This window comes from Lutra lutra, chromosome 12 (assembly GCF_902655055.1).
Source record: "Lutra lutra chromosome 12, mLutLut1.2, whole genome shotgun sequence".
NCBI classification, from domain to species: Eukaryota; Metazoa; Chordata; class Mammalia; order Carnivora; family Mustelidae; genus Lutra; species Lutra lutra.
Genome location: NC_062289.1, coordinates 66436956 through 66461580, shown reverse-complemented (window position 1 = coordinate 66461580; position 24625 = coordinate 66436956). Strand labels below are relative to the sequence as shown.

Here is a 24625-nt window from a genome sequence, read left to right as displayed (position 1 = left end):
TCAGGCTCGGACTTTTCTAACTCCACACTTCCAGCTGCTCCTCTGACATGGTGTGAACAGGACCCTGGCCACCCCCTGGGACTGACTGTGGCAACAGGAGGGCACCTGAGCCCAGGCTCCATCCCCTCTGGCTGGCCCTCCCCTGCAGCTCACAGGCTGGGAAGTGTTGTGGTTGAGGGACCTGAGGGAGTGAGTGGGAGTGCTGGTGTCTTCCAGGTCCCACCGTGGCCTGCAAAGCAGAACTATAGGCCAGATGCCCAGGACTGAGACCCCAGAAGCCCTGCCCAGGTTACCCTACAAGAACGGAAGGCCTGGCATTCCCAACGGTAGCCAAGACATGCTGTTGTGGGGAACAGAGTGGTTGGGGCGGGGGGGTTTGCCTTGAGGGCCTTTGTTTTTTTTTTTTTCTCCCTAGCAGTGCATCTTCTTGGAGATCATTTCCAGAATATATAAAATTATAGAGGAAAAAAAATCAGTAATTATACCACTCAGAGCAAGCAAACCAGTCAGGCCTTTTTTCCATGTGCATCTTGTGTGGAATGATTATGAATCTACGGGGCACAGCCCAGGATAATACTGGGGTTTGTCATATTGCCCATGCTATGTGTCTCATGTGGAAAGGACTATGAGGCCACCCCATTACGTACTAAGTGACCTTGGGGGCCTTTCCTGGACCTGAGACTCCCTCTCAGGGATGGCCTCTGCCCAGTAACTGAGCTCACACCTGGGAAGCTCCAGAGCCCATGGCCTGAGTTGAGATGTGGCCTGTGAGTGCTGACAACCGTGGGCACCCACTGTGACCCGGCTTCCAGAGCACACCCAGGTCCTTGGAGTACAGGACTGGGCAGGAGAAAGACTGCCCCGAGACTGGGCGTGTCTCCAGCTTCTCCCCACTAGCCAGCTGTGGGACCTGGGGCACTCGCTCAGACATGGAGCTCCTGCCCTTCGCTGAAGTGTAAGGAGGTCGTTCTGCTGGGAACAACAAGAGGCTGCTGAGACCAGCATGTTGGGGTCTGTGTGCAGTGGACACCAGTCAACACCCTCCCTCAGGACCCCTGGGCTAGAGGGTCAGAATGGGCTGTCCTAGCTGCTGCCCCTCAGTTATGGAATCTGCCCTCCCCAAAACATCCCTCCTGACTGCCTGTCATGCTAGCTACCTCCAGAGAAGACTGAGGCCCACCACGGGGAGTCCTTTTGTAGCCCACCTTCCTAAACTGCTCATAACATGGTGGGGCCCAGGGGTGCCGCTTTCCTAGACTTGGTGCTTGCGCTTCCTGTCCCAGGACAGCATGTCTGGGGAGGGAACTGTTACCACCTTGACTAAGGGAAGGTTCTAGAACCTCGGGGGGCAGGAGTTGACTTCAATGGGTGGAAGCAAGAAAACAAATTCCTCAAGAAGGAGAGATCCAGAAAGGATCTCACACCGTTCTGTCCATAGCCTCGCAGGGCTGGGGTCCTAGGCCTTAGGCAGCCATGCCCTGGTGACACAGTGGCCAACTCTTTGGCCCTATTCTTAAACGGCACTTCCCAATACCCTTGGTTTGACCTGAGTTCTGTTTTAGGTTGTCCTTTAAATGGAAGGCAGGGCAGATAGAAGGGGTCTTGGGCTCTGCACCAGGCTGATGAGGAGTGGACTGTAGTCAGGGCCAAGGCTGTTGGGAAAGCAAGAGCTCTGAGCCTACCAGGGCAGGGCTTTGCTGGGCTGCAGCTAGTGCATCTGTGCAGGAGGCAGGGTGGGGGCCTGGGAGGATGGCTTTGTAATCCCTGGGCCTGGCTCATACTGTGGGAGAGCAGGCTGAGTGTGGAGGTAGGGCTGGGAGCTGTGGGCCTGTGAGGGCGGGTCCGAGGGGCAGAGAGTGACCGGGCACAGCCTGCCATCTCTGCCACCAGATCCGAGCCAGACCCAGAGCATGGAAAGAACACGAGAGTCCCTGGAGAATGTCTTCATTATGGAGTGTATGTGAGTCCAGGATTCTTAGAAATGGATCACAGTCCTAGGAGGAGGGCTGGGGAGGAGCACAGGACAGGCATGTCACCGGGACCCAGTGGGCAGGAAGCAGGTTGCACCAAGTGAGAGTTGGGATACCTGGGTTCCCTCCACCCCCAGGTCTGGCACCAACTTGGCAACAGGCCAGGGTTCTTCCCACCTTTGCAATATGATGACCCCCCACAAAGAGGCCCCTCCTGATCCCTACTACCAAACACCCTGCTCTTCTTGAAGTGGAGTAGGGAAGTTCCTAGCAGGGCATGGGGATAGGGGTGCAGGGAGGGTGGGGAGAAGGCAGCTGGTTTGATGTTCTGGGAACTGCTGCATGCCAGTGCCTGGGCTCCTGGCTTAGAGCCATTGTTAGGGTGGTGAGCGACAAGCTCCGGCATGCACATGGTCCCTGTCCACCCTGTAGCCCAGGATGAGGTCCCAGTCCTGTCGGGACCTTAGTTCCCACATCTGCATGGATGAGCCCTGATTAGCTCAGAGGCATAGAGCTCCTAGTGGGATTACTATCTGACACATAGAAGCCGATGTGGGCTGGAGCATCTTTCTGGGGATGGGGCTGGAGGATCAGGGCACTGCTCTTGCGGCTCCCAGGCCTACAGACGGTTTGGGGAGCTTCCTCTGGCATGATTCCGTTGTCTTGGAGCCTGCTTTAGTCTAAGCATAGACAGAAGCCCTGTGAGGTCTCCCACTTCCTCAATTCCAGAGTCCCAGGAAGTATGCAGTGCCCCTCCTACTTGAAGGAGAAGTTGGTGAGTACCTCAGGGTGGCCTGGATGGTTTGTAGGGAGGCTGGCCCCAGCACCCACCGGGTGCTTTGTCCTGGGTCTGGAATTGCTTTCCCCCTGATGTGGCCCAGCTGGCCCCAGTGCAAACAATCAGGGTCCAGAGGCCACCAGGTGCATCCTGGACAGGAACAAAGCCAGCAGAGGGGCGGAGGGGCTGTCTGAGACCAGAAATCAGGAGCAAGAGCAAGCCCAGCTGGACCCCCTGAGGAGCCTGGGCTTGGACGGAAGGAAGGGCAGGCACCCGTTGCCTTCAAAGCCTGACCTGGGGCTGGGCAGGGACACCAAGGCCCAGAGATGGAAGGTGGGATCTGCCAGGGGCATCCCCGTACCTGAGGATCAATAGGCCTGTGCCCCCTGCCCCCCCCCCGCTGGAGCTCCCTTGGGCAGGCACAGGGGCCTCCCCTATGGCCAAGACACCTGAGAAGTGTTCTTCAGGCTGAGGAGGGCACCGCACCGGTAAGAGGGCAACAAGGCCAACACAGTGGGGGTGCCAAGAGCACAGTGTTCGGGGGGCCTCTAGTGTGGGAAGGCCAGGAGATGTGGGTTAACCATGAGCACGTCGGCTCGGTGGGGGAAGCAGGATTTGCGAACAGCCCTCCCCCATGCCTGCTTCCTTTCACGGCTCAACTGGCCAGTCCCGGGTGTGTGCTGTCCAGGCAGTGGCTTTGCGGGAGACCTGGACAGAGGCACATGACAGATGACACAGGACCATTGGAGCAGCTCCTTTTGCCTCTAACTGGCTGGTGAAGGACTGCTCTAGGACAAGGATGGGGACCTGGCGGCACTCCCAGCTTGGGCAGGTCCCAGGGGCCCTGAGGACCTGGCTCTGGGGTGGACCCAACCCCTTGCCTTACCACCTCTGGCCTGAGGACACGCCTACCCCAAGTGGGCCCCAGGGGTGAGCTCTGAGAGCTTTGGCACTCTGGCCCTGAGGACCGACTGTAGAAGGGAGACCTTCAGTCCCTGGGCGTGGGGCCTGTCTGGCGTGGAGACAGGTGCATGCATGGCCAAGTCATATGTAGGGAGGTCTGGGTGGGAAAGGTGCTGGGCCCCAGAATGGAAATGGCAGGGGCCCATGCTGGGGGCTAAAGGGGCAAGAGTGATCCCTGCCCCAGGTTGTCTGAGTGTTGGTCTCTGCCCCATGAAACTCCACAGTCCCTCCTAGGCCCTAGGTGACTCTCAAGACAAGCTGTTCCTTGCGTGTTTGTTGAGCGAGGACAAACTGGTGTGGGCAGGAGGGTTTTATCTCCACTGCAGGAGTAGTTCATCTCATGAGACAGCACAGAAGCAAGGGTGGAAAGCCAAGGGTGTGGGAAAGGGCCATCCGGCCAAGCAGAGCCCCCAGCTGGTACCTCATAGCCTGATGTCAAGGGAGGTGAAACAAAACAGTTCCATTTTACAGGTGAGGCAGTGGGAACCTCACGGCTGAGGGAAAGCCACAGCACCAGTGCAGCCCCAGGGGCAGTGTTCCTGCCTGGCGGAGGAGCTCCTTCCTTTGGTCCCCCATTACCCCTCACAGGACGTGAGTGGGACGAGGGTTGGAGGCTACAAAGGCCTAGACTGGGGGATGGGGTGCCAAGGGGACAAGGGCCAGGCTGGAGGTTGGAAAGGCATCCAGGGACCGTTCCCCACTTGAAAAAAATCTTGTATGTGCCTCACCAACACCTGGAGCTGGGTTGGGGTCCTGACCCCTCCCAGCCCACCCTTCTCCACCTCCCATGACCTATCCTAACACTGGATATTAAGGAAAACAGGAACCCTGGGACCTGAGCTGGCGGAATGGGGATGGGAGCTCAGGCTCAGGAAAGAGCTGGAGGAGGCTGCCAGACAATGGAGGCTGGCTGAATCCAGGCAGTCGGTGGGCACGGCCTTAGACTCTAGTTCCCGAGCTGAGCCTAGAGTCCCATCTCCTGCTGGGATTCTCCCCCTGTGGGAGACATCGAGCTTCTGTAGGGGGCCTCAGCTCTAGGATCCGGTCTAGTCCTGCACAAACCCCTCTCCTGGGCTTTTCACCGTGACCCCGCTGATCCCCAGAGGTTCAAGAATGCAAGGGTTCCCATGAGTCCCTGGTCACCAGTGCCCTGGTCTCTGGCTGTCTGATATAGTTCATCCGGCTGTGCACAGAATTGGGGTAGACATTCAGGACTTTCTTGATCCAAGGGTAGAAGGTGGGTCCCCTTGTATGGCTGGACTGGGGCCACTGTGAGGTCATTCCCAATTTGAAGTCTAAAACATGGGCCTGGGGGTAACGGGGGGGGGGGGGGGGGGGGGGATGGAGTCCCAGCCCAAGAGTCCAAGATTCCAGGTCAGTGTGTGGCACAGAAGACAACTCCTCTTCACTTTGCTCGGAGAGGTGGAGGTAGGGGCAGGTCCCAGCTGGACCCCAGAGGCTGTAAGAAAGCCCTGGCCCTGAGTCTGTGCTGGGGCAGTTAGAGGGGCCCCTGGAAACTGGGTGGGCTTCCTACAGACATCCTTGGAGCTGAGGTGCCCCCTGCACCCCCAACCTAGGGTAAGGCTCAGGAAAGGAGGGTAAAGCTGGAGACCAGGCAGGACCTCAGGGCTGAAAGCCTTGAATACCAAGGGAAGGAGGCTGGGCTTTATCCTTCAGAAACCGTGTAGCCATGGAAAGACTTGAGGAGGAGCTGGCACTGGGCACTTCCCAGATCACAGCTGGACACTGGGGAGGGATGACAAAGGCAGGCACCACCCCAACTCAGCTACAATGATAAGGGATATAGCAGAGCTCCGAGAGGACCAGAGCAGCAGGGGAAGCCCTTCAGCCTTCTTGGAGGAAAGGGAGTGCGGGCCAAGGGCCGGGCGGCTTCACTGGGCGGGGAGGAGAACTGGCCAGGACACTCATCGAAGGGAGGGGGGTGTGGCGCCGGAGGTGGCCAGACGGACGCAAGCCAGGAAGAACACGCTGGGGGACGCGGGCAGGGATGTGGCGCGGTCCAGCCCGTCGTGGCTTCGTCCTACTGCGGGCATCCCCCAGGTTCTCAAGCCAGCTCCTCCAATCCCCGGGGGGAACTCAGGACCTCGGTTTCCCAGCGCGGCGGGGCGGGGCGGGGACAGTGCAAGTCTCGAAGCCGCCTGCAGGGGGCGCCCGTGAGCGACGCGGCTGGAGCCTGAGCCTGAGACGCCGCGGAGACAGCGGGAGCCGGCGCGCGAGCTGCAGGTCAGTCGGGGTCTCCGGTCCGGGGTCGCGAGGGTCCTTGGCCGGCGGCCGGACGTCATGGGGCCGTCGGAGGCTGAGGGGCTGGGTGGGACGGGTGGCGCGGGACCCCTCCCTTCAGGACACCCCGCCGCCCCGACCCTCTCTTCCCGCCATCCCGAGAGCGAGTTCACAGGGCTGGGGTCCGAGCTCTGCCCCGAGGCGGGGACCGCAATGGCGGGTGCAGGGGCGGCTCAGGCGCGGACGCACGTCCTAAGCCCGGTCTGGGGGCGGTGTGCGGACCCTCCGGGCCGCCCCAGACTGGACCGGAAGGTGCGCACGGGTCGGCGTGGAGGGGTGGGGACGCTAGAACCCGACGGCCCCGGAGGCGGGGGTTGGCGGGCAGGAGTCTGGACCCGCAGGTGACGTGCGGGGACGTCCGTCGGTCCGTCTAGGCGCCACGGGCCGGCCCCAGGGCACTCGGCGAACCTTCCGGACGCGCCCGGAGGGGGTGAGCTGGGGGCGCAGAGGTGCGGACGGAGAGAAGGCGGGTCGTACCCCCGGGGGCGAGAGAGGGCTTCCGCAGGTGGAGCAGCCCGGGGCGAGGACCGCATTCCCGGGGAGGAACGGCGAGGGCAGCTGCTCGGCATCCCGAATGCCCGGGCGCGGCGAGAAGGGGAGTCTGGAACGCTGGGCCGAGGCGGGAGCGTTCGGGGACAGTGGTGGCGACACCCGGACTTGGGGGACCCAAGGGAGTCCGGAGGCCGGGCAGGGTGGCTGCGCGCCTCGGAGTGGACCTGGCCGTCTGCCGGGCTGCGCGGAGCTGAGGTGTAGGAATGGCGGGAATGGTGGCGGCCCTCGAGGGATTTGGCGCAGGACCGCCTAAAGGATCAAGGAGGGGGCCGCGGGCCCGCGGAGCAGAGATCTCTGCGTTCCCGAGGACCGCCATGCCGCTTTAGAATTTAACTTTCCAGACCGTAAAATGGGAGGATGGTAGAGGCCAAGGCAGAGGCGGAGGGAAAGAGAAGGAGAAGCTGGAGAGCAGGTCTCACCATCCCCCATTCCCCATTCCGTAGGACTGGAGTTGTGGTTGGCTCCTGGGGTTCAGTTAGTCTGCCTCTTTGTCCAGCTTTCCCTCACCATGGCGGGGAGCTCCCAGGCCCGTGTCCACCCACAGGGCTTGTGCTCACCTCTGGCTCAGAACTCAGGCTGCCCTCCCTTTGGCCTCTGCTGTCCAGACAGCCTCTGCACCCTCCAGGACACTCTCTGTGTTACCTCCATGCCCCACTGTGGTTGCCCAGCTTGTCCCCACTGTGGTGACCAAGATGGGGAGCTTTTTGGAGCACAGTGGCCCAGGGAGGATGTTGTGGGTTCAGGGGCTCCCTCTTTAATCCTGCCGTGGCTGGTCCTAGAGGCACTGGCTGGGCTGGAAGGCTCTGGGGGCCAGGTCCCCATCTCGGGTCTCAGCAGGTCCATGACCAGAGCTCCGCACTGAGGCTTGTCCACAGGTAGTGGTGTCAACACGTCCTTGCTCTGTCCTTGCCATTTACAGTCTTCCTGGCTTTCCCAGGTTCTAGTGTCACTCCGGTCACTGCCCCTCTATACTAATCCTGTCCATGTAGATCAGGTTCTGGGCTCAGCCTGCTTCCCTGTTCAGAACCTCAGAGAAGCTGAGGGCTGCCCAGATATGGATGGCAGGTGAGAGAGGCTTTGGGCCAGGTCAGTCCTGGCCAACCTTTGGGGACTTGCTTGTGTTGCCCTCCCTCATATTGGTCTGTGAGGTGCAGGCCCCCAACCACACCGTGGTCCTGCCCCTAGGAACCCACAGCCCAAGAGAACAAGGGCTGGCTTCAAGGGCAACCCAATGGACGGCAGATTTCGATGCCCAAACCTGGGTTCTGGTCTCACGACCTTGGAGCACTCGCTGCCTTACTTGTAAAAACGAGCATGACGGAATGACCAATGCTCTCTGTACAGGGTTGTGATAGAGAGTAAATGAGAGATGGGCCTGAAAGGAGAAGGTCAGACCAGAGGACAGGTTGGGGTCTGTGCTTGAGCTGAGGAACCCAGAGGGAGGCTGTTGGCCTTGCAGTATGGGGGGGGATACCACAGGGGATCTCTGTTGGCAGAGGGACATGTGGACTGGAGTTGGCTTCAGGGCTTCAGGGCTTCAGGGCTTCACAGCCTGCAACGTTTAACCTGCTTCATTCCTGAGCTACCCTACCCGGATAAGTGGGAACGGCCAGCCCAGCCATCCCGTGGAGGTTGTCTTGTCTGCCGCAGCTCAGACCAGGTGCTGAAGGGTGTGACCAAGGCAGCTAAGGGGAGGATGACCAGAAGGATGGCCATGGCATGAAGTATGCTGAGAAGGGGTTTGGGGGGTGTGCCTTGGGGGCTGTGGAGGAGACAGACACCCGGAGTCAGGTGCTGAGCCGGCAAAAGGAACAAGTCCCAACCCCCAGGGAAAGGGTCTGGGCCTGAGAAGCATTAGCAGTCACGGAAGGGAGGGGTTACATGGTCTGGAGGCTGGAGGCAATGGTTGGGGTGCGGTGCCTGTGGGTCGTACCTTGGAGGTCTGTGCCGGGCCCAGATGAAGGAAGGGAAGTGTAAAATGGGCAGGAGCATGTAACTGGGATGCAGAGAGGAGGCCCCCAGTGCTCACCTTCTAGACAGGGCCTTCATGCGCCAGGGAGAGGCAGGCAGCGTCACTCTGATGCCCCTCCTGGTGTGTGGGCTCGTGGTCTCTGTCTGCCCACCCACCACAGAGGCGTTCACCTCTGGCCCTTAATGGCCTTTGCAAACCGGGAACCAGGTACAGGGGCCCACTGAGTTAACAAGGAACAGTGGCGGAGCTGCGTGGCGTCTGGTGTGACCCACGGGCCGTGCTGCTTTTGCTGGCTGATGCTCTCACCCTCTCCCTTCAGCCCCCAGGGCTGTGTCAGCACACCTTCGTCCCAGGGACCCCAGAAGTGGGCCTGCCTCCCTCCTATCCTCGGTGGGTCCTCCCTCTAACGAGCTCCTGCCCTCCAACAGACCACACTTCTGCCAGGGCCCCACCAGGCCCACTGAGGCCATCTAGGCCCCCCCCATGTCCCCTTCAGGCATCATAGTCCCTGTTGTCCCACCATCAGAGGGCTCATTTAAGGGAGGTGTGGGTGCCGTCTCATAGGACCCTCGGTACAAAGGGGAAGACTCTTGCTTGGGATCTCAGGGAGTGTGGGATGGAGCAGGAGTGGGAGCACACCTGAGCTCCTGTGGCCACAGAATGGGCACCCAGCACCTTGTGTGTGGGGTGACTTCTTGGGGGGGGCTGTCAGAGAGGTGGCCAGTGAGGGGGTGAATGAACACCTCAGGCTGGGAGGCTGCAGACTCTCCCGGTATCTGGCCTGGATGTATGGGGACTGGAGGGGGACTCTGGGCCCCCCGTGGGGAGAAAGGAGCTGGGGCTGGGCCTGGGGCCCCAGGAGCTGAGGATGCGGAGGCTACTCTAAGGGCCAGATTCAGTACAGGCGTCTCCACTAGCTCTCTACTCCACCAGTTCCTGCCCACATCCTGCCCCTGGGGCTGAGAGCAGCAGCCTCCGGAGGGGCAGTGGGGGAGGGGGACCACTGGATGCCGGCTTGGTGCTTTGGGCCCAGCCTGTGCCATGGTCCTGAGGTTGTCCTGCAGGGAGGGAAGGAGGGAAGGAAGGGGCCCCAGTGCTCCGTGGTTGCTCACCTCCAGGCAGCCCTGGAAGACACTGGCCCCACTCCAGCTGATGTGTTTGGAGAGGGCTTTGGTAGGCCCCAGGGCCCCTGGGGTTCTGGGAGGCTTGTGCCCATGCCCCCGGGCCACTCCAAAGACCAGTCATGGCAGAGCCAGCTGTGGGCTTGGGGTTGAGAGGCGGAGCCGAGCTGCCTTTCCGACTGTTTGTTCTTTGCTTGTTGGCCTCTCCACGCTGACGGAGCTCCCGTGAGACAGGTGTTGCTACTTCTCGTCTACCTTCAGGGTCTCTCAGCTGGATCAGCTGGATCTCCTCCTGGGCTTTGTGTCTTTGTGAAGTTGCTGTGCTCATTCCTCAGTGCTGATCATCACCCCTCAGACCCCCGGTCGTCTGCAACTGTGTGCACGCCTGAAGTGCATCACGCGGATTGTGCTCTGCCTCAGGCCCTTTATTTTTCATTGCAGGGATTTTTTATTATTTCTTGTTCATGTTCATCTCTACCCGTCGAGTCGTACGTTCTTATTCTTGCTTGTGGATGCTATTCCTTTTCTTGTCTCTTTAAAGATCCTAAATGTCTTTGAAAAGCATTATGAGATTATTACCTTCATGTCTTCCCGAATGGATGAATCTCCGTAGTTTGGGTGCTGTTGCTTATCTTAGCTGGAGTTTTTCTCCTGTGCTTCGCATTTGCGGTTCACAGGCTCATCATAAGTGGGACCTGAGGCCCTGGAGACGGGGAGTGACCGCACACCTGGGGAGCAGCTGGCTCTCAGCAGTCTCCTGGGACAGTTCTTCCTTCAAGGCCCCTTTCTAGAGGCTCAGGACCCTTCTGGGGCCAGGCTCAGCAGCACGAGGCACAGAGCTCCCTGTGATGCAGCAGCTGGGATGCTGCTTGGCCCAGAGTAACGTTTGCTGTGAGAAAGTGATGGTAAGAGTCTCAGGCCAGGATTCCGGAGCCCAGGACTGCGCCGAGCATGGTTATCCCGTGTCCGAGTCCCGACACTGGGCCTGGTCTGTTGCGCTGTGCCGCACCCAGGGACAAAGGTATGGGGTCCTGCCTGGAAGCTAGCAGGCACCTCCGTCCAGCAGACTCTGGGGACACAGACGCCATCTGTGCATGTGTACAGAAAGCCTTGCTAGTGTGACTTACAAGAAGCCAGAAGTGGGCCAGGAAGTATGTGGGTTTTGATTAAATGGAGTTTTAATTAAAGTGGCCAGGTCGGTGGGGGTGAGGAGGTAGGCTGGAAGAAGTAACAGTTAGTTCTGATCTAACCGGGGGAAATCCTGCGGGGTTGTCCTTTCCAGGTTTATCGTGCACGTGTCTCTAGTTTTGATGGGACAGCTTCTGCCCTCTGCCCTGTCTCCAGTAAGGGATAATCAGGGAGAAATATTACATTATTAACATTTAATTTCCTTTCCTGACTAGCAACAGATGACTCAAGAATTAATTAGATAGAGCCGACAGAGAGGGATAGGAAATTGCCAGATCCTGGCTCCACCCCTGTCCCTCTCCCCTTGGGCCTCAGACCTTCCTGTCGCTCTAGGAGGCCTCTGAAGGGAGGGAAGCTGAGAGGGGCCAGGAGGCCCCAGGAAATCTTCCTGCTGCTGTGTTTTCATTGAGCATTTCCCTCAGCTCTATTCCCCCCTTTCATGCTCTTGGAAAGGCTGGGAGAGGTCGTTAACTTCTTTGGGACTTCGCTTCCTCATCTGTAAAATGGAGCTCATGGGGCCAGTGAGAACAGATGACCCCCTTGTCACCATGCTCTCATATTGTGAGCTCCCAAGCAGGCCGCCCATGCTAAGAGGTTCTGGAGTAGAGTCCTGGCATCCAGGGAGAGTGCAGGGCTCGGTGGCTCAATGGTGGCCGGAGCCGAGTGACACAGGTTCTCTTGAGCTGTGTGTGCTACTTCACATTTCTTGTCAATGACAGGTAGCTTGACATTGGCTCCACTGGGAGCATTTACACCACGAAAGTCTGACAAAGGTCGCAAGTTAGGGTGCCCCGACACCCTGGGCTGATTTGCCTCTCCATGGCTGGGAAGCTCCCAACCTTCCCGCAGAAGAGCTCCAGTAGGAGGCTGTTCAGCCCTCTTCCTGCCCTGTCTGTCCTGGTGCTTTGGGTTGCACGGATGTCCTTGGCTTGGGGCTGGCACTCTGGTTTGACAGATGCCCAGGCTGCCCGTGGGGCCAGGCCAGTCTTACCCCAGGATGTGCCGGCAGCAGTGGGAAGAGCCCGCAGGAATGCTGTAGGAAGGGCAGACGGGGAGCCAGATGTGCAAAGAGGCAGCCTTTCAGGACCCAGCCGAAAGGGGCATTAGGTCCTCGCAGGACTGATATGGGCGGGAGGAGCTGACCAGGAGGACCCGCTGCATCCAGTGAGAGTGGGAGGGCACCGCAGGTACGATGACTTCAGTGTCATCAGGAAGAGTGTCGCTACTAGGTGCTGGTGACCATGGGAGCCCATAGCGCAGAAGGTGGTAGGGAGGCCCTGAGGACTGGGGGTATGCAGGCAGGTACTCGGGGCTGCCAGGAGAGCCTCACCAAACACAGGGCCGGGTTAGGCCCCTTGAAGGCCTTGCCAGTCCAGGCATCCTGGCTCGTGGAGTCAGCCTGGCCTCCAGGACAGGTGCTCGTAGTGTGACCCCACCAGCAGTGCTCTGGGCAGTGGGGTAGGGCAGCCCGGCCTCAGCACCGCAGAAATGTGATATGTATTTGGGTCAAGTGGACTGCCAGGGCTCCTGCCTCATCCTCCCCCAGAAAGGACCCTTGGAATCTGGACAGTGGTCTGGGGCCAGGTCAGGCTACTAGCCTGGGCTGGTCTGATTGGCAGACGCTGGAGCGCCTCTTGATGCCAAGTCCCATGGAGAGGCCAAAGTCCGGGTAAGGAGGGCGGTGGGTGACGGTGAAGAGGGTAGAGGGCAACAGCTTACTGGCGGCAGGGGACAGGGTCCCTGAGGCTTACTGGGCCTGGCCAGACCCCACTGGACTGTGGCCTGCTGCCTCTGCTGCTGGGCCTGGGAGGCCCCTGAGTGGCAGGCAGTCTTGGGACTGTCACTTCCCTTTGCCGAATAAAAAATTGGACCCTGGACACCCAGCTTCTGCAGTTGGGGGTTCCCTGGTGAGTGCTGCTTTGGGCTCTAGGCCAGGGACACTCTGGGACCAGGGATAGTACCAGGAGACTTGGTCTCATCGTCCTCTGCCACTGACATGCTTCGTGGGCAGTGGCTGGCAAATACCCTGCGTACAGCGGGCACTTGGGATTCATTCCGGCCCCCTTGGTAGTGGGCCCCGCTGGGCATGGGGGAAGCCCACCGGGTCTGCCGCAGGCTGCGGGAACCCTCCACTCTTCAGGGACTTCGCCTCCTCTTCTCTGTCCTGTTTCCTGGGGTCGGGTGTTCTGTTCGAGCCTCCCAGTGGGCGCAGGGACCAGCCCTCAGGTGCAGTCTGGGCCGCCTGAGGCACACTGGAGTTAGAAGACTTGTGTTTCTCCGTTGCAGCCCCCTGTCACCTCCTGGATGGGGCGCGGGGAGCCTGGCCCTGGGAACATGGCAAGGGACCATGAGTCACCTTCTCCCAAGGTTCCCAGGCCTGCTCTATCCCTTGTGTCCTGGAGGAGTGAAGGAAGACACACTTTCCCAAGTCCACGTGCGGGCGGAGGAAAGGCAGGTTACAGCCTCTTGCCCCCATGCAGGCAGGAGCTGCTGCCCGCGCGCACCTGGGGCCCCGGGAGGGCCGGGACTGGAGGAGGTGTTGGATTTGGCATGAGGGGACGCCACGAGGCAGCACCTATGAGCGTGACAGGTGGGGGCAAAGGCAGTGGGGAGCGGCCCCCAGGCTGATGGGGGCAGATGGAGACCATTTCACAAGCTCAAGGGAACCCTGAGGGTTTGCACTGGGGGAGCCCAAAACCTTGAATTCTGCCTGTGCTTCTGCGGGATTTAATTCCTTACACCTCTCTGACGTTTTACTCTGGGAGCGTTCTTTCAGGTCTACTTATTTCCTTCTCATGGAATCTTGAGTGAGTGCCGCTGTGGTCCCCAGAGGCTCTCTGGGGTCCAGTCTCATCATGGTATCAATGAAGAAACTGAGGCCTAGAAAAGAAAAAAACCATCCTTGCCTGCAGTTCTCCAGCAAGTCCTGGCTGAGCCCTCTGCTTTCTGCCCAGCACGACACTAAGTCTACCCTGGCATTAGCCAGGCAGAGGAGCAGGTTGGGGAGCGGCCGTGGGAGGAGGGAGGGGAGGTGGGAGGAGAGAAAGGAGAGGAGGGCGCTCCCCACCCAGACGTGCAGGCAGCCAGCAGGGGCTGCTAAGGGGTGGGCTGCCTTTGTGCTTGCTCCTCCACACTGTATGGCATCACCAGCGAGGGCATGGGGTCTCACCTGCCGGCAGCGGGACCCAGGACCAGACGGGCCACCCAGGTCCTTCCAGATCAGAGCTCTAGGTATCTCTGGGCCTCTCCTTAACCCAGCGGCCTAGGTAGGTACTGGTGTTTCCCAAGGAGAGCTCTTAGTGGACAGAGAGGACTGAGGCTGGCCAAGAGAGAAGGTGGGTGGGCCTGGGAGAGCTGAGGAGTGAGGGGGGCTTTCTGGAAGGGTCCTGGGGGTGGCAGTGAACTCAGGGACCCAGGAGACTGGCAGGGCTGTCCCAAAAGTCTTGGGAAGCTGAGCATGGGGGGCAACACAAGTGACTTAACTTGTGTTAAGACAGATTCCTGTCTTGCTGAGAAAACACAAGGGCCAAGGCTGGTCCCCAGCCCAGTGTCCAGGCACAGTGGGTTGTTCTTGGGCTGATGCCTGGCCTGCGGGGAGGGCTTTGGTGAGTGGCACTGATGGCTGCCCCCGGGAATCTTCAGCGTTGCCCTCTCTGCCTGGGGTCCAGCTCCTCACAAGGCTTCTCCCTCGGCAGGTGTCTCGGGGACCGCGAAGCCGAGCTGAGCCAGGATGCTGCCAGAGCCCCTGCAAAGGGTCTGGTTTCTGGAGACTTGGTGTTGGCTGTGAAAAAGCCCTTGGGGGTTTTCCCCTCCCAGGCAGGGACGCTCTTGGCTCCTGTGAAGAAGGGGCTCAGGGGCCTGGGCAGGGCCAGCTGCGCTGCAGCTATGGACCGTGAGCTGGCCTGGCCCGCGTCCTTGCTGACCCTGCCTGTCTGCGGCCATGCCCACCATGGGCTTCTGGGTGTACATCACGGTGGAGCTGGCCATCGCCGTGCTGGCCATCCTGGGCAACGTGCTGGTGTGCTGGGCCGTGTGGCTGAACAGCAACCTGCAGAACGTCACCAACTACTTTGTGGTGTCCCTGGCGGCTGCCGACATTGCTGTGGGAGTCCTCGCCATCCCCTTCGCCATCACCATCAGCACGGGGTTCTGCTCTGCCTGCCACAGCTGCCTCTTCTTCGCCTGCTTTGTCCTGGTCCTCACACAGAGCTCCATCTTCAGCCTCCTGGCCATCGCCATTGACCGCTACATCGCCATCCGCATCCCACTCCGGTGAGCTGGGGGCCGGGGCCGGTGGGTTGGAGCTCCCCTCTTCCCTTCCTTGGCATGCCTCATGCTGGTGTTCACATCTGTGCCGAGGTCTGCTCTGTGCTCAGCCAGGGTCAGGGTGAACCTGGGCTCACGTTTTGGTCTTTGATGTCTGCGTGTGGAGCTGAGGACAGCTCCACGGGGCCCAGGCTGAGGCTGCCTAGGGCTCGGCATGTGGCCGGGGAGCATGCCAATCCAGGGGACCCCTGTGGGCCCCAGGCACCGTGGCCCTCCCCGGTCTTCCCCAGGCTGTGTGGCTGAGGCTGCTGCTTTGGCTGCTGGCAGATGCGTGTGGCCCGGGCCTGGGCGGTGCATCTGAGCCATTTTCTCACACAGTGTGATGCTGGGCTGGGGCGGGGCACTACGGGAAACCACAGGCCCTCCAAGCTAGAAGCCTGCCCGCAGGCCCGCCTCCAGCTCCTCTGGGCCAGTCGCACAGTTTGCACATTAGGAAAATGACCCAGAGAGGGGAAGTGACTTGGCTGAGTGCCACAGTGAGTCACTTGGACCAATATGCAAATTTTGTGCTCCTCAGGTCAGCAAGTACTCATGGTCTTGGAGAGAGCCTCTGTGCTCAGCTAGCGGAGGGGGTTTTCATGGTGAATCTTTTGTGAAGTGACTTCAGCTCTGGATTGTGTAAATGAAGACTTTCCCTGAGGCCAAGAGCTTATTTAATGCGGCCTCCATCTAGCTGGCCCTGAGGGAAACTAGGAAGTACCTCTCTCCCCCAAGGTAGGGTTGGGATGGGGGTGGGGGTTCCTCCAGCCCCACTTCCTTGACTGTGCATCTGGGAGCTGGGTTCCACAGCCCAGTGGCTGCAGACGCTGAGGGGGTTCTCAAAGGACCCAGGTACCTGGCCCTGTGGTGAATTCTCCCAGACAGGTCAAGCAGGCCAGAGTGTCAAACCTAAGGGGGCCCTTAGAGGTCATTTCTTCTCATCTTCTGGATAGAGAAATGAGGCTCAGAGAAGGGAGCCAGCCCTCAGGGCCACCCAACGAGTTGGTAGCACAGTTGGGCCTGGGCCTGGGCCTGCGAAGAGCTGTGGCCTGTCACCCACTGCAGCTCAGTCTTTGGGGAACAGGGTGACAGGGTGGCCCTGGGCTCCCAGACCTGTACCTGGCCACTGCTGTTACGTGGGCTGGAAGGGGGAAGCAGGCACCCTCCCTGTGCTGCTCGAAGGAAGGGAGGAGCCTGGGCCCCGTATGGCCCTGTAGGGTCACTAGTCTCAGGAGAGCTTATGACCCTTGTTGAAGAGGAGACTCTGCCCAGCCCATAGAGGACTGGCCTCGTTGTGCAGGGTCCAGGGTCCAGGCTCACTGAGGGACAGGTCAGAACACAGGATCCCAGGTAGACCAGAGAGCAGAGAATTTGGTGTCTGCTTTAGGGGCCAGGCTGAGCATGAGCTGGGCCTGGGCCAGCCCTGTTGGGAACCCTCAGTAGGGAAGGAGAGACCTCGCTTTCACTTCCTTCCCCAATTTAAAGGGCAACAGCATTCTAGGGAGAGATCGGGGCTCAATGAAAGGGTCTCAGCTTCTTTTGCTTCTCCCTCTGTATTCGGAGAGTCAAGAGAATGAATCCTGATGTAGGAGTAGGGGACATGCTGTGTGACCATAAAAAGCCAGCTGTTACTCTCTGGGCCCATTTCCCCATCTGTAGAAGGGGACAGGCCTCTCTGTTCTTCTGAGCTCACAAAGGTGTGGTAAGGATCCAGTGAGCAGATGGGAGGGATGGGGCCAGGAAGAGGGAGGTTCGGTGGGGTAGAGCAGCTAGGGAACCTGCTCCTGGTGGAGTGCCTGGAGTTTCGGAGCTGGGCCCCTGAATGGAGCCTGGACCTGCCCCGCCCCATCCTCAACCTCCAGTTCTCCCAGTCTCCTGGAGTGGGACCCAGGTCCACCCAGATCCTGGCTGTTTGAGCAATGCTGGATAAAGCTTTGGAAGGGTCAGCCTGGATGTCTTGGATGGGGAGTTGTTAGGGATGATGATTCTGCTGGGGCTGATCCCCTCCCGTTGCCAGAGGATGTTAGCGCAGTTTCTCCTTTGATCCTCACAGCCCGGCATCAGGGCCAGCGCAGATGTTCTGATCCTTGTGTTACTCATGGAGAGGCCGGTGTCTGCTGACTCGGGGTTGGGGGGCGGCTCTGGGGCCCTTCCTGAAGTTCTAGGCTCCCTTGGGTCTCTCTGCTTTCTTATTCCTCAAGAGCCCTGGGGCGGGGAGGGTGAGGTGCATGAAGGTGCAAGGGGGAACAAAGTGGAGACAGAGGAGAACCTGGAGCCCCTGCCTCTCCCCCGTCCCCTGCCAGTGGGAAACCTCCGCTCCTCTGCTCCGCTTGGCAGGTGCCTTTGGCAGCTCTCAGGAGCCCATCCCCTGACTGCTGCCCTGGACATCCAGCCCCAGGCCCATGTCACTTACCCCTCATTTCTCTCTTTCTCTTTCCTTCTTTCTCTTCCTTCCCTTCCCTTCTTCCTTCCTTCCTTTCCTTTCCTTTCCTTGCTTTCCTTTCTCTCCCTCTCTTTCTTTCTTTCTTTATTTTTTTTTTAAGATTTTATTTATTTATTTGACAGAGATCACAAGTAGGCAGAGAGGCAGGCAGAGACAGAGGAGTGAGCAGGCTCCCTGCTGAGCAGAGAACCCGATGTGGGGCTCCATCCCAGGACCCTGAGACCATGACCTGAGCCGAAGGCGGAGGCTTTAACCCACTGAGCCACCCAGGCGCCCCTTTTTCTTTTTTTAGACTTTTTATTTATTTATTTGAGAGAGAGCACACAACGGGGCGGGGGGGGGGCGGTAGTGGGTAAAGGGAGGGACAAAGGGAGAAGCAGACTCCAGGCTGAGCAGGGAGCCTGACATGGGGCTCATCCCAGGACCCCAAGATCATGACCTGAGCTGAAGTCAGACCCTTAAACAACTGATGCACCCAGGTGCCCCTCTCTCTTCCTTTCTTAAAAAACTCAGTTTCAGAAAAATCTGTGCTTCTTCCCAAGTGCAGGGACCCTGGTGGCTATGGCAGGGCTTAGTCAAGAAGCCAGTGAGAAGCAACCTGGCCAGAGGCAGAGATGGAGCTCTCAGTATCCCCAAAGGACAGAAAGCCTAGGGAGAGAGATTTTGTTACTTTTGTGCCCCTTGTGTCCTGCCTCTCACATTAGCCCCTGGCAAACACTCACTCTCCTTGGAAAATAGGCCACATTTAGAGCAGCAGTTGGTGCAAAGATCTGAGGTATATGTGGTGAATCGCCCATGGAGACAAAAACCAAGTTCCTGGCTTCTAAGGAGGGCAGGATTGGGAGAGAGGGCTCCCTGGAGGAGGTGATGCCAGACAGGTCTTACAGGATGGCTATGTGTGGGGGCAGGTGTAACAGGAGTGGGCCAAGCCTAGACAAAGGCTCCAAGGAAGGAATGAATACCTGGGCTCTGGGCCAAGGAGAGGGGACAGAAGAACAGGAGGGCAGGGGGGTATGAGGCTGGCTCAGGCCTGCCTCTGCCCCGGGAGGAGTTTGGGTTTCACCCATGGCTCTTCATTTCTTAGATCACTGACCTCTTTGGACAATTTCGGAAAGCCCCCGCCTTCTGTCAGTGTAGGGAAAATGCACATGAAGCCCCACCTGGAGCTGCGGGTGGTATTCTGGGATCACAGAGGAAGCCCCCAACATGGGTAATGGGGAGTCCCTGGGAAGGGGCGGCCTGGGAGCTAGAAGATGCATGGATGCAGAGGTACCCCCAAACGTGCCGAGCAGTGCCCTGGCACCCGCTCCCTGTGGTGCCACTGGGCCCCCCTGAATGGCAGAGGGTTGTGCTGGATGCATTTGGCACTACTTACACTGGACGGCCCATGTCCAGGGCCCAGGAGGCCAAGGCGGGACTACCATCCATCATAGACACAGCCCAGGGGATGCCCTTGGGTCAGGCTGTGGCTTGGCTGTTATTCCATTTGGGCCCTAATGCTGTTCCAGCTCCCCAGGGGCCTGGGTCTAGGGCTCTCAGCCTAAGGACTTTTCTTCTGAATAACAAAATTAATTTGTTTGATGGGTGTTTGTGTGTTTAAATAATTACCTGCACATACTAAAACATCAAAAAGAAACAACAGGGTATATGGTGAAAAACTGTCCCTTTTGTCCCCTGCCCTGCCTTCAGTTCTCTTCCTGGAAGGCAGTGTTGGGAATCCTCTGGGAGATATTCTTGGCATGCCACAGGCGAGCGCTATTAACATGGGTTTCTGTCCCCACAAGGGGCTTTCGTTTTATTTATTTATTTATTTATTTATTTTTAAAAGATTTTATTTATTTATTTGACAGAGAGGGAGATCACAAGCAGGCAGGGAGGCAGGCAGAGAGAGGAGGAAGCAGGCTCTCCGCAGAGCAGAGAGCCCGATACGAGGCTCGATCCCAGGACGCTGGGATCATGACCTGAGCCGAAGGCAGAGGCTTTAACCCACTGAGCCACCCAGGCGCCCCGGGGGCTTTCATTTTAAAATCGAGTGCCCGACTTCCCCTCCTGGGTTTCCTTGTCTGTAAAAGCAGACAGCTGGACAGACCAGGGATTTTCAAACTATCCTGGAAGTCTTTGGGCTGGACCCTGGGGTCCCCAGCAGCTCATTCATTCAGTGACTATTAAGCTGCCTCCCTTCCTCAGCAGCCTATCTCTGTGATTGCCTGGGAATCGCAGGTTGGCTACAGGAGGACAGCTTGGAAATCCCCAAAGCAGGTGGTCTCCGGGGTCCTCTACACCATCCCCACAGCTGCTTGCTTCTGCTGGCTTGCCTCAAACGACAGGAAGCTCCCTTTCCCTGGAGCAGCCCGCGTCTTGTGTGCACTTCTCGGCCGAGAAGTTCTCCACCCTCAGTCACAGTTCACCTGTCTGCAGCCTCCACCCACGGATTTTACATTCTGCCCTCATGGGACAGTGCTCACAGGCCCTGGATTCTTAGCCCCATTTTACAAATGAGGAAACTAAGGCTCAGATGCAGAGTAGCAGAACATGGCCGAAGCAGGAACACACCAGCACTGGGACTCAGGAAGGGATACGCTTTTCTCAGGAAAAATACCAACATTAAAATAGCCTCCTGTTCAGTGAGATTCTATAAATTATAATTTGTAGAGTACTACAAACAGTGCCCGACAGAAAGCAAATGCTGTGTAAGTATCAAGTGTGTTGCGGGGGGAGCCTGAGCCTTTGTGTTTGAGGCTCCAGAATAGGAAACAGGGCAGCGTAGGCTCTCTGTGGCTTGGTAGAAATGGTCAAGTCCATGACCCTCTTTCCGCCAAGCCCTGTTGCAAGCACGGAGGCCCTTGCTAAATGGGGTCGAAGGCTCCTGGGAGGGGCCCTGCCTGGTTACTGTTAGGATTCAAAACTGACATACATTCAGAACTGATGCACTTACCTTGGCCCAGGGTGCTCTGGGCTCCTGAAAAGTCCACAGCAAAGCCATTCCTCTCCTCAGCCTTTAGTTTTCTTGTCTATATAATGAGGCAGTTGGATTAGATAAGAGGTCAGAGACCACCAGACTTTTCTCCCGCTTAATTTGAATTTGTTGACAAAATGTAAGCCACGAGTGATCTTACCCAGAGGATCAGCTCCTCAGCCCCTCTGAGATCTGGCGGCACTGGAAGCACGTTCTGCATGGGTGGCCAGGGGCAGAGCAGTGTCAGCTGTCTCTTGTACACATGATGTCCTGACCGCCTGCCTCCCACACTTCTTCCCTGTATATAGGCCCATGTTTGCCATCCCCAGATGAGATAGTTTCTATGGGTGCTTCCCATTCTGGAATTAAGTAAAGGGCACCTACTGTGTGCCCCTGTGTCCATGCCAGGAGTACAGAGATGGCTGCAGAAAAACCCTTCCCCCAAGGGGCCCTTGGCCTCAGGGGCCCAGATAGAGTAGAGATTAGCTGCATCTGGGTAGGAAACTTCTTGGGGAAGATATGTGAAGGGTGGGTGGGGTTTACCAGGTAAAGGGGAGGGCAGTCTGATGTTGCCAGGATCAAAACCATTAAACAGATGGTCATCTCTCAGCGATCACTGAGGTCACCTTCTTCAATCAAGGAGATGATGTTTTGATTGCCCATTCTCTCCCTCTCTCTCCTAAAAAGAGAGAGAGCGTGCGCATGCAGGCATACTTGAGGGGGAGAGTTGGGGGTGCAGAGGGAGAGAGATAATCTCAAGCAGGCTCCCTGCTCAACACAGAGGCTAACGCAGGGCTCGATCTCATGACCCCGAGATCATGACCTGAGCCAAAATCAAGAGTCAGGCACCCAACTGACTGAGCCACCCAGGTACTTCAGACTGCCATTCTTTTAATAAAATTTATGCCACCTTTTTTGTGGGCTGGGGGGTCAACTTCCTGGCTGGCAGATCAGGTCAATGCCCTGAGTCTGGGACTGAGCCTGGCTCTCTAGAGTCCTCAGTGCTTTCAGACACATTCTTTTTCCTCTCTGGACTTCAGTACCTTAGGTAGGTCTTTGCTCTTGAACGTTAAGATTACTGTATAAATGTTAAGACAAGCTGATGTCAGTCGTGTCTCTCCAGAGGGCTGGGAGTGAATTTGAAGGGGAGAAAGGGTATTTTGCTCAGGACCTCCACCGCTCCTTGGGGGCTTCTGGAGACCTTAAGTCAAGTGGGGAAGGAAGAGTGTGGAGGACAAGAGACACGAATCATCTCCAAGTCTGATGTGGCAGGTTCTGCCCCCAGCCACTGAGTCTGCACCCCTGACCCATTCCCACTCTAAAGGGAAACTTACTCTAGCGTCAACTAAGCCCAACATGGAGGTGATAAATTCCCGCAAACTGAACTACTGAGTTCCAGGACTACTTGTAATACTGTTTAGTGATCACCTGAATGTCTGCCGAGTGCTTTCCTCTCCAGGGAGCCTGCTGTCCCGTTGGCTCCCGTGGGAAAAGGCAGGGCTTGGACCTGCACTGCACAGAGGACCATACCGAGGCTAGGAGGCAGGAAATGACTGGTCCTGGTCTTCTAGCCAGTGGGTGGGGGGTGGGGAGGCCCTCTGGGTTTCTGACTCATGGCCCCACCTAGCCTTGAGGTTTTTCAGAGCTCTGATGCTGGTCTCCTTTCCCCAGGTACAATGGCTTGGTGACCGGTGCAAGGGCCAAGGGCATCATTGCGGTCTGCTGGGTGCTGTCGTTTGCCATTGGCTTGACTCCCATGCTGGGCTGGAACAACTGTGATCTGCCAAAGGCGGGCCAGAACCAGTCAGAGGTCTGCGGGGAGGGCCAGGTGACCTGTCTCTTCGAGGACGTGGTGCCCATGAACTACATGGTGTACTACAACTTCTTCGCCTGTGTCCTGGTGCCCCTGCTGCTCATGCTGGGCGTGTACCTGCGGATCTTCTTGGCGGCCCGACGGCAGCTGAAGCAGATGGAGAGCCAGCCTCTGCCAGGGGAGCGGGCTCGGTCCACGTTGCAGAAGGAGGTCCACGCGGCCAAGTCGCTGGCCATCATCGTGGGGCTCTTCGCCCTCTGCTGGCTGCCTCTGCACATCATCAACTGCTTCACCTTCTTCTGCCCCGCGTGCAGCCACGCCCCGCCTGAGCTCATGTACCTGACCATCATCCTCTCCCACACCAATTCCGTTGTCAACCCCTTCATCTACGCCTACCGCATCCGGGAGTTCCGCCAGACCTTCCGCAAGATCATTCGCAGCCACATACTCAGGCGGCGGGAGCCCTTCAAGGCGGGTGGCCCCAGTGCCCGGGCCTTGGCAGCCCATGGCGGTGACGGAGAGCAGATCAGCCTCCGCCTCAATGGCCATCCTCCCGGGGTGTGGGCCAATGGCAGCGCCCCCCAGCCTGAGCGGCGGCCCAACGGCTACACCCTGGGGCTGGTGAGTGGAGGGAGTGCCCATGAGGCCCATGGGGACATGGGGCTCCCCGATGTAGAGCTCCTCAGCCACGAGCTCAAGGGAGCATGCCCAGAGTCCCCCGGCCTCGAGGGTCCCCTGGCCCAGGATGGAGCGGGCGTGTCCTGACGATCCACTGAGTTTGCCCCTTCCTACAGGAGGGAGATCTTTCTCTTTGGTGGATGGAACCAGTCACATTGGGAGAAGAGTGAATGGGCCTGGAGACCCTTTTCATGGCCAGTTCCCACTTTGGACTGAGAGGCGGGAGCCCTGGCTGGAGCAGCATGAGGCCCAGCAGGAAGGGCCTGGAGTTCGAGGGAGTGGACGTTTCTTGGTGGGAGGCCCTGCTTTAGGTCAGGGCCACAGCACCAGACCATCTTGGCTGGGCAGGGCCTGGTACCCCACTCTGGAAGCATCTAGAAGCACCACCCCGACTTGGCAGATCTGTGGCAGAGCAGGCTGCCTGGCCCTGAGGCTGGGGCAAGGGGGTGGGGGAGTATGGTTCCAACAGGCCCCTGACCACACAAACAGACCACCCTCCCCAGGCTTCCCAAGGGTTCAGGAGCTGCTGTGCCCAGAGGTGGCGTTTTTCTTTTGTTGTTTTTCCAAGAGAAAATGTTAAGTGTGAAGAATACCTTTTTTTTTTTTTTTTTTTAATCTTCCTTCCCTGGTTGCTGGGTCTGATGTCAGTCCTGCTGCTGGCCTGTCTCCAGCAGTAGCCCAGGGAGTCCCAGGCAGCCCTCTCTGGTTACCATGAGCTGCCGTGTACTTCTTACACACTCTGCCCCAGCGGCATCTTCTGGGGCCACCAAGCTGGGCTCAAGGACAGGAGGTGTCATGGAATGCTGCCAGACCGTGGGCTCCAGGGAGGAGGTTGGGATGGGCCCACTGTGCAGGGTGCCTGGGTAGCTCAGAGCTGCCCAGGCAGAGGCCCTGTCCAACGGCCTTTCTGTCTGAAGGGAATGTTTTCTTTTTTTCTGAGATAAAATAAAAATGAGCCATTTGTGTTTTAAACTTGCCCAGTGAAAATGGTGTCTGAGTTCCTTTCCCCATTCCACAGCCTTGCCGATGGAATATATATGTGTATATGGGCGCGTATTGCACATGTGAGAGAGTGTGTGCATTTGTACTTGGAGACAGACAGACACCCTGCCTGACTCGGTGGGCCTCACAGGCTCCCTTGTCCCGAGGGAAAAGGCTGCCTGGGTGCACCAGGATCTAAATGCACGTGAGCAGCCCCCAGACCTGTGTTCCTGTGGGAGGGGGGTTCTGGGAGGAGGGGCTCTTCCCAGCTGCCCTCCCTGCAGAGGCCATGGCTCCCCGCCCCACATCCCCAGTGTGGGGCGTGGCTCCGCCCTCCCTCACTGCCCCCTCCAGTCCTCTGAGAGGAGTGCCCCACTGCTGGCCCCTTGCTCCACCCCTTAGCTGAGAGGCCACAGAGGGATCTGGAAAGAGATAGAGGTGAGGGTTCAACTGCCTTCCCCTTCCTCTGGAGTCACCCCACCTCCTGCACCTAACAAAAACCTACTGGGTTTCCTGCTCTGAACCTGCCTCAGGGGCTGTGTCATCCTTCCATGCTGGACAAGTTTGAGGCCCAGGGGGAAGTTAGAAACCCACTGCGACCCAG

The 24625-nt window shown here is 58.4% G+C and overlaps 1 protein-coding gene across 3 annotated transcripts; it reads left to right on the top strand.

Moving 5' to 3' along the window:
- Nucleotides 1-5662: 5662 nt before the first annotated feature.
- ADORA2A (adenosine A2a receptor) lies at nucleotides 5663-24010 on the top strand. Of its 3 annotated transcripts, XM_047696599.1 has the most exons (4): nucleotides 5663-5955; nucleotides 14541-15117; nucleotides 22221-22983; nucleotides 23157-24010. In XM_047696599.1, exons 2-4 carry the CDS (start codon nucleotides 14786-14788, stop codon nucleotides 23208-23210), a joined length of 1149 nt encoding a protein of 382 aa, XP_047552555.1. In that variant the 5' UTR covers nucleotides 5663-5955; nucleotides 14541-14785; the 3' UTR covers nucleotides 23211-24010. The 3 variants fall into 3 exon arrangements, with proteins under 3 accessions (XP_047552555.1, XP_047552553.1, XP_047552554.1); XM_047696597.1 differs by having other exon boundaries at nucleotides 22221-24010; XM_047696598.1 differs by lacking the exon at nucleotides 5663-5955 and adding an exon at nucleotides 6414-6442 and having other exon boundaries at nucleotides 22221-24010.
- The last annotated feature ends 615 nt before the right edge of the window (nucleotides 24011-24625 follow it).

What these genes read in the sequence shown, in the direction of transcription:
- ADORA2A (XM_047696597.1), top strand. Translation starts at nt 14,786, where the DNA reads ATGCCCACCATGGGCTTCTGGGTGTACATCACGGTGGAGCTGGCCATC. An exon ending in GCCATCCGCATCCCACTCCG is followed by an intron (nt 15,118 to 22,220) that starts GTGAGCTGGGGG and finishes TCCTTTCCCCAG; the next exon opens with GTACAATGGCTTGGTGACCG.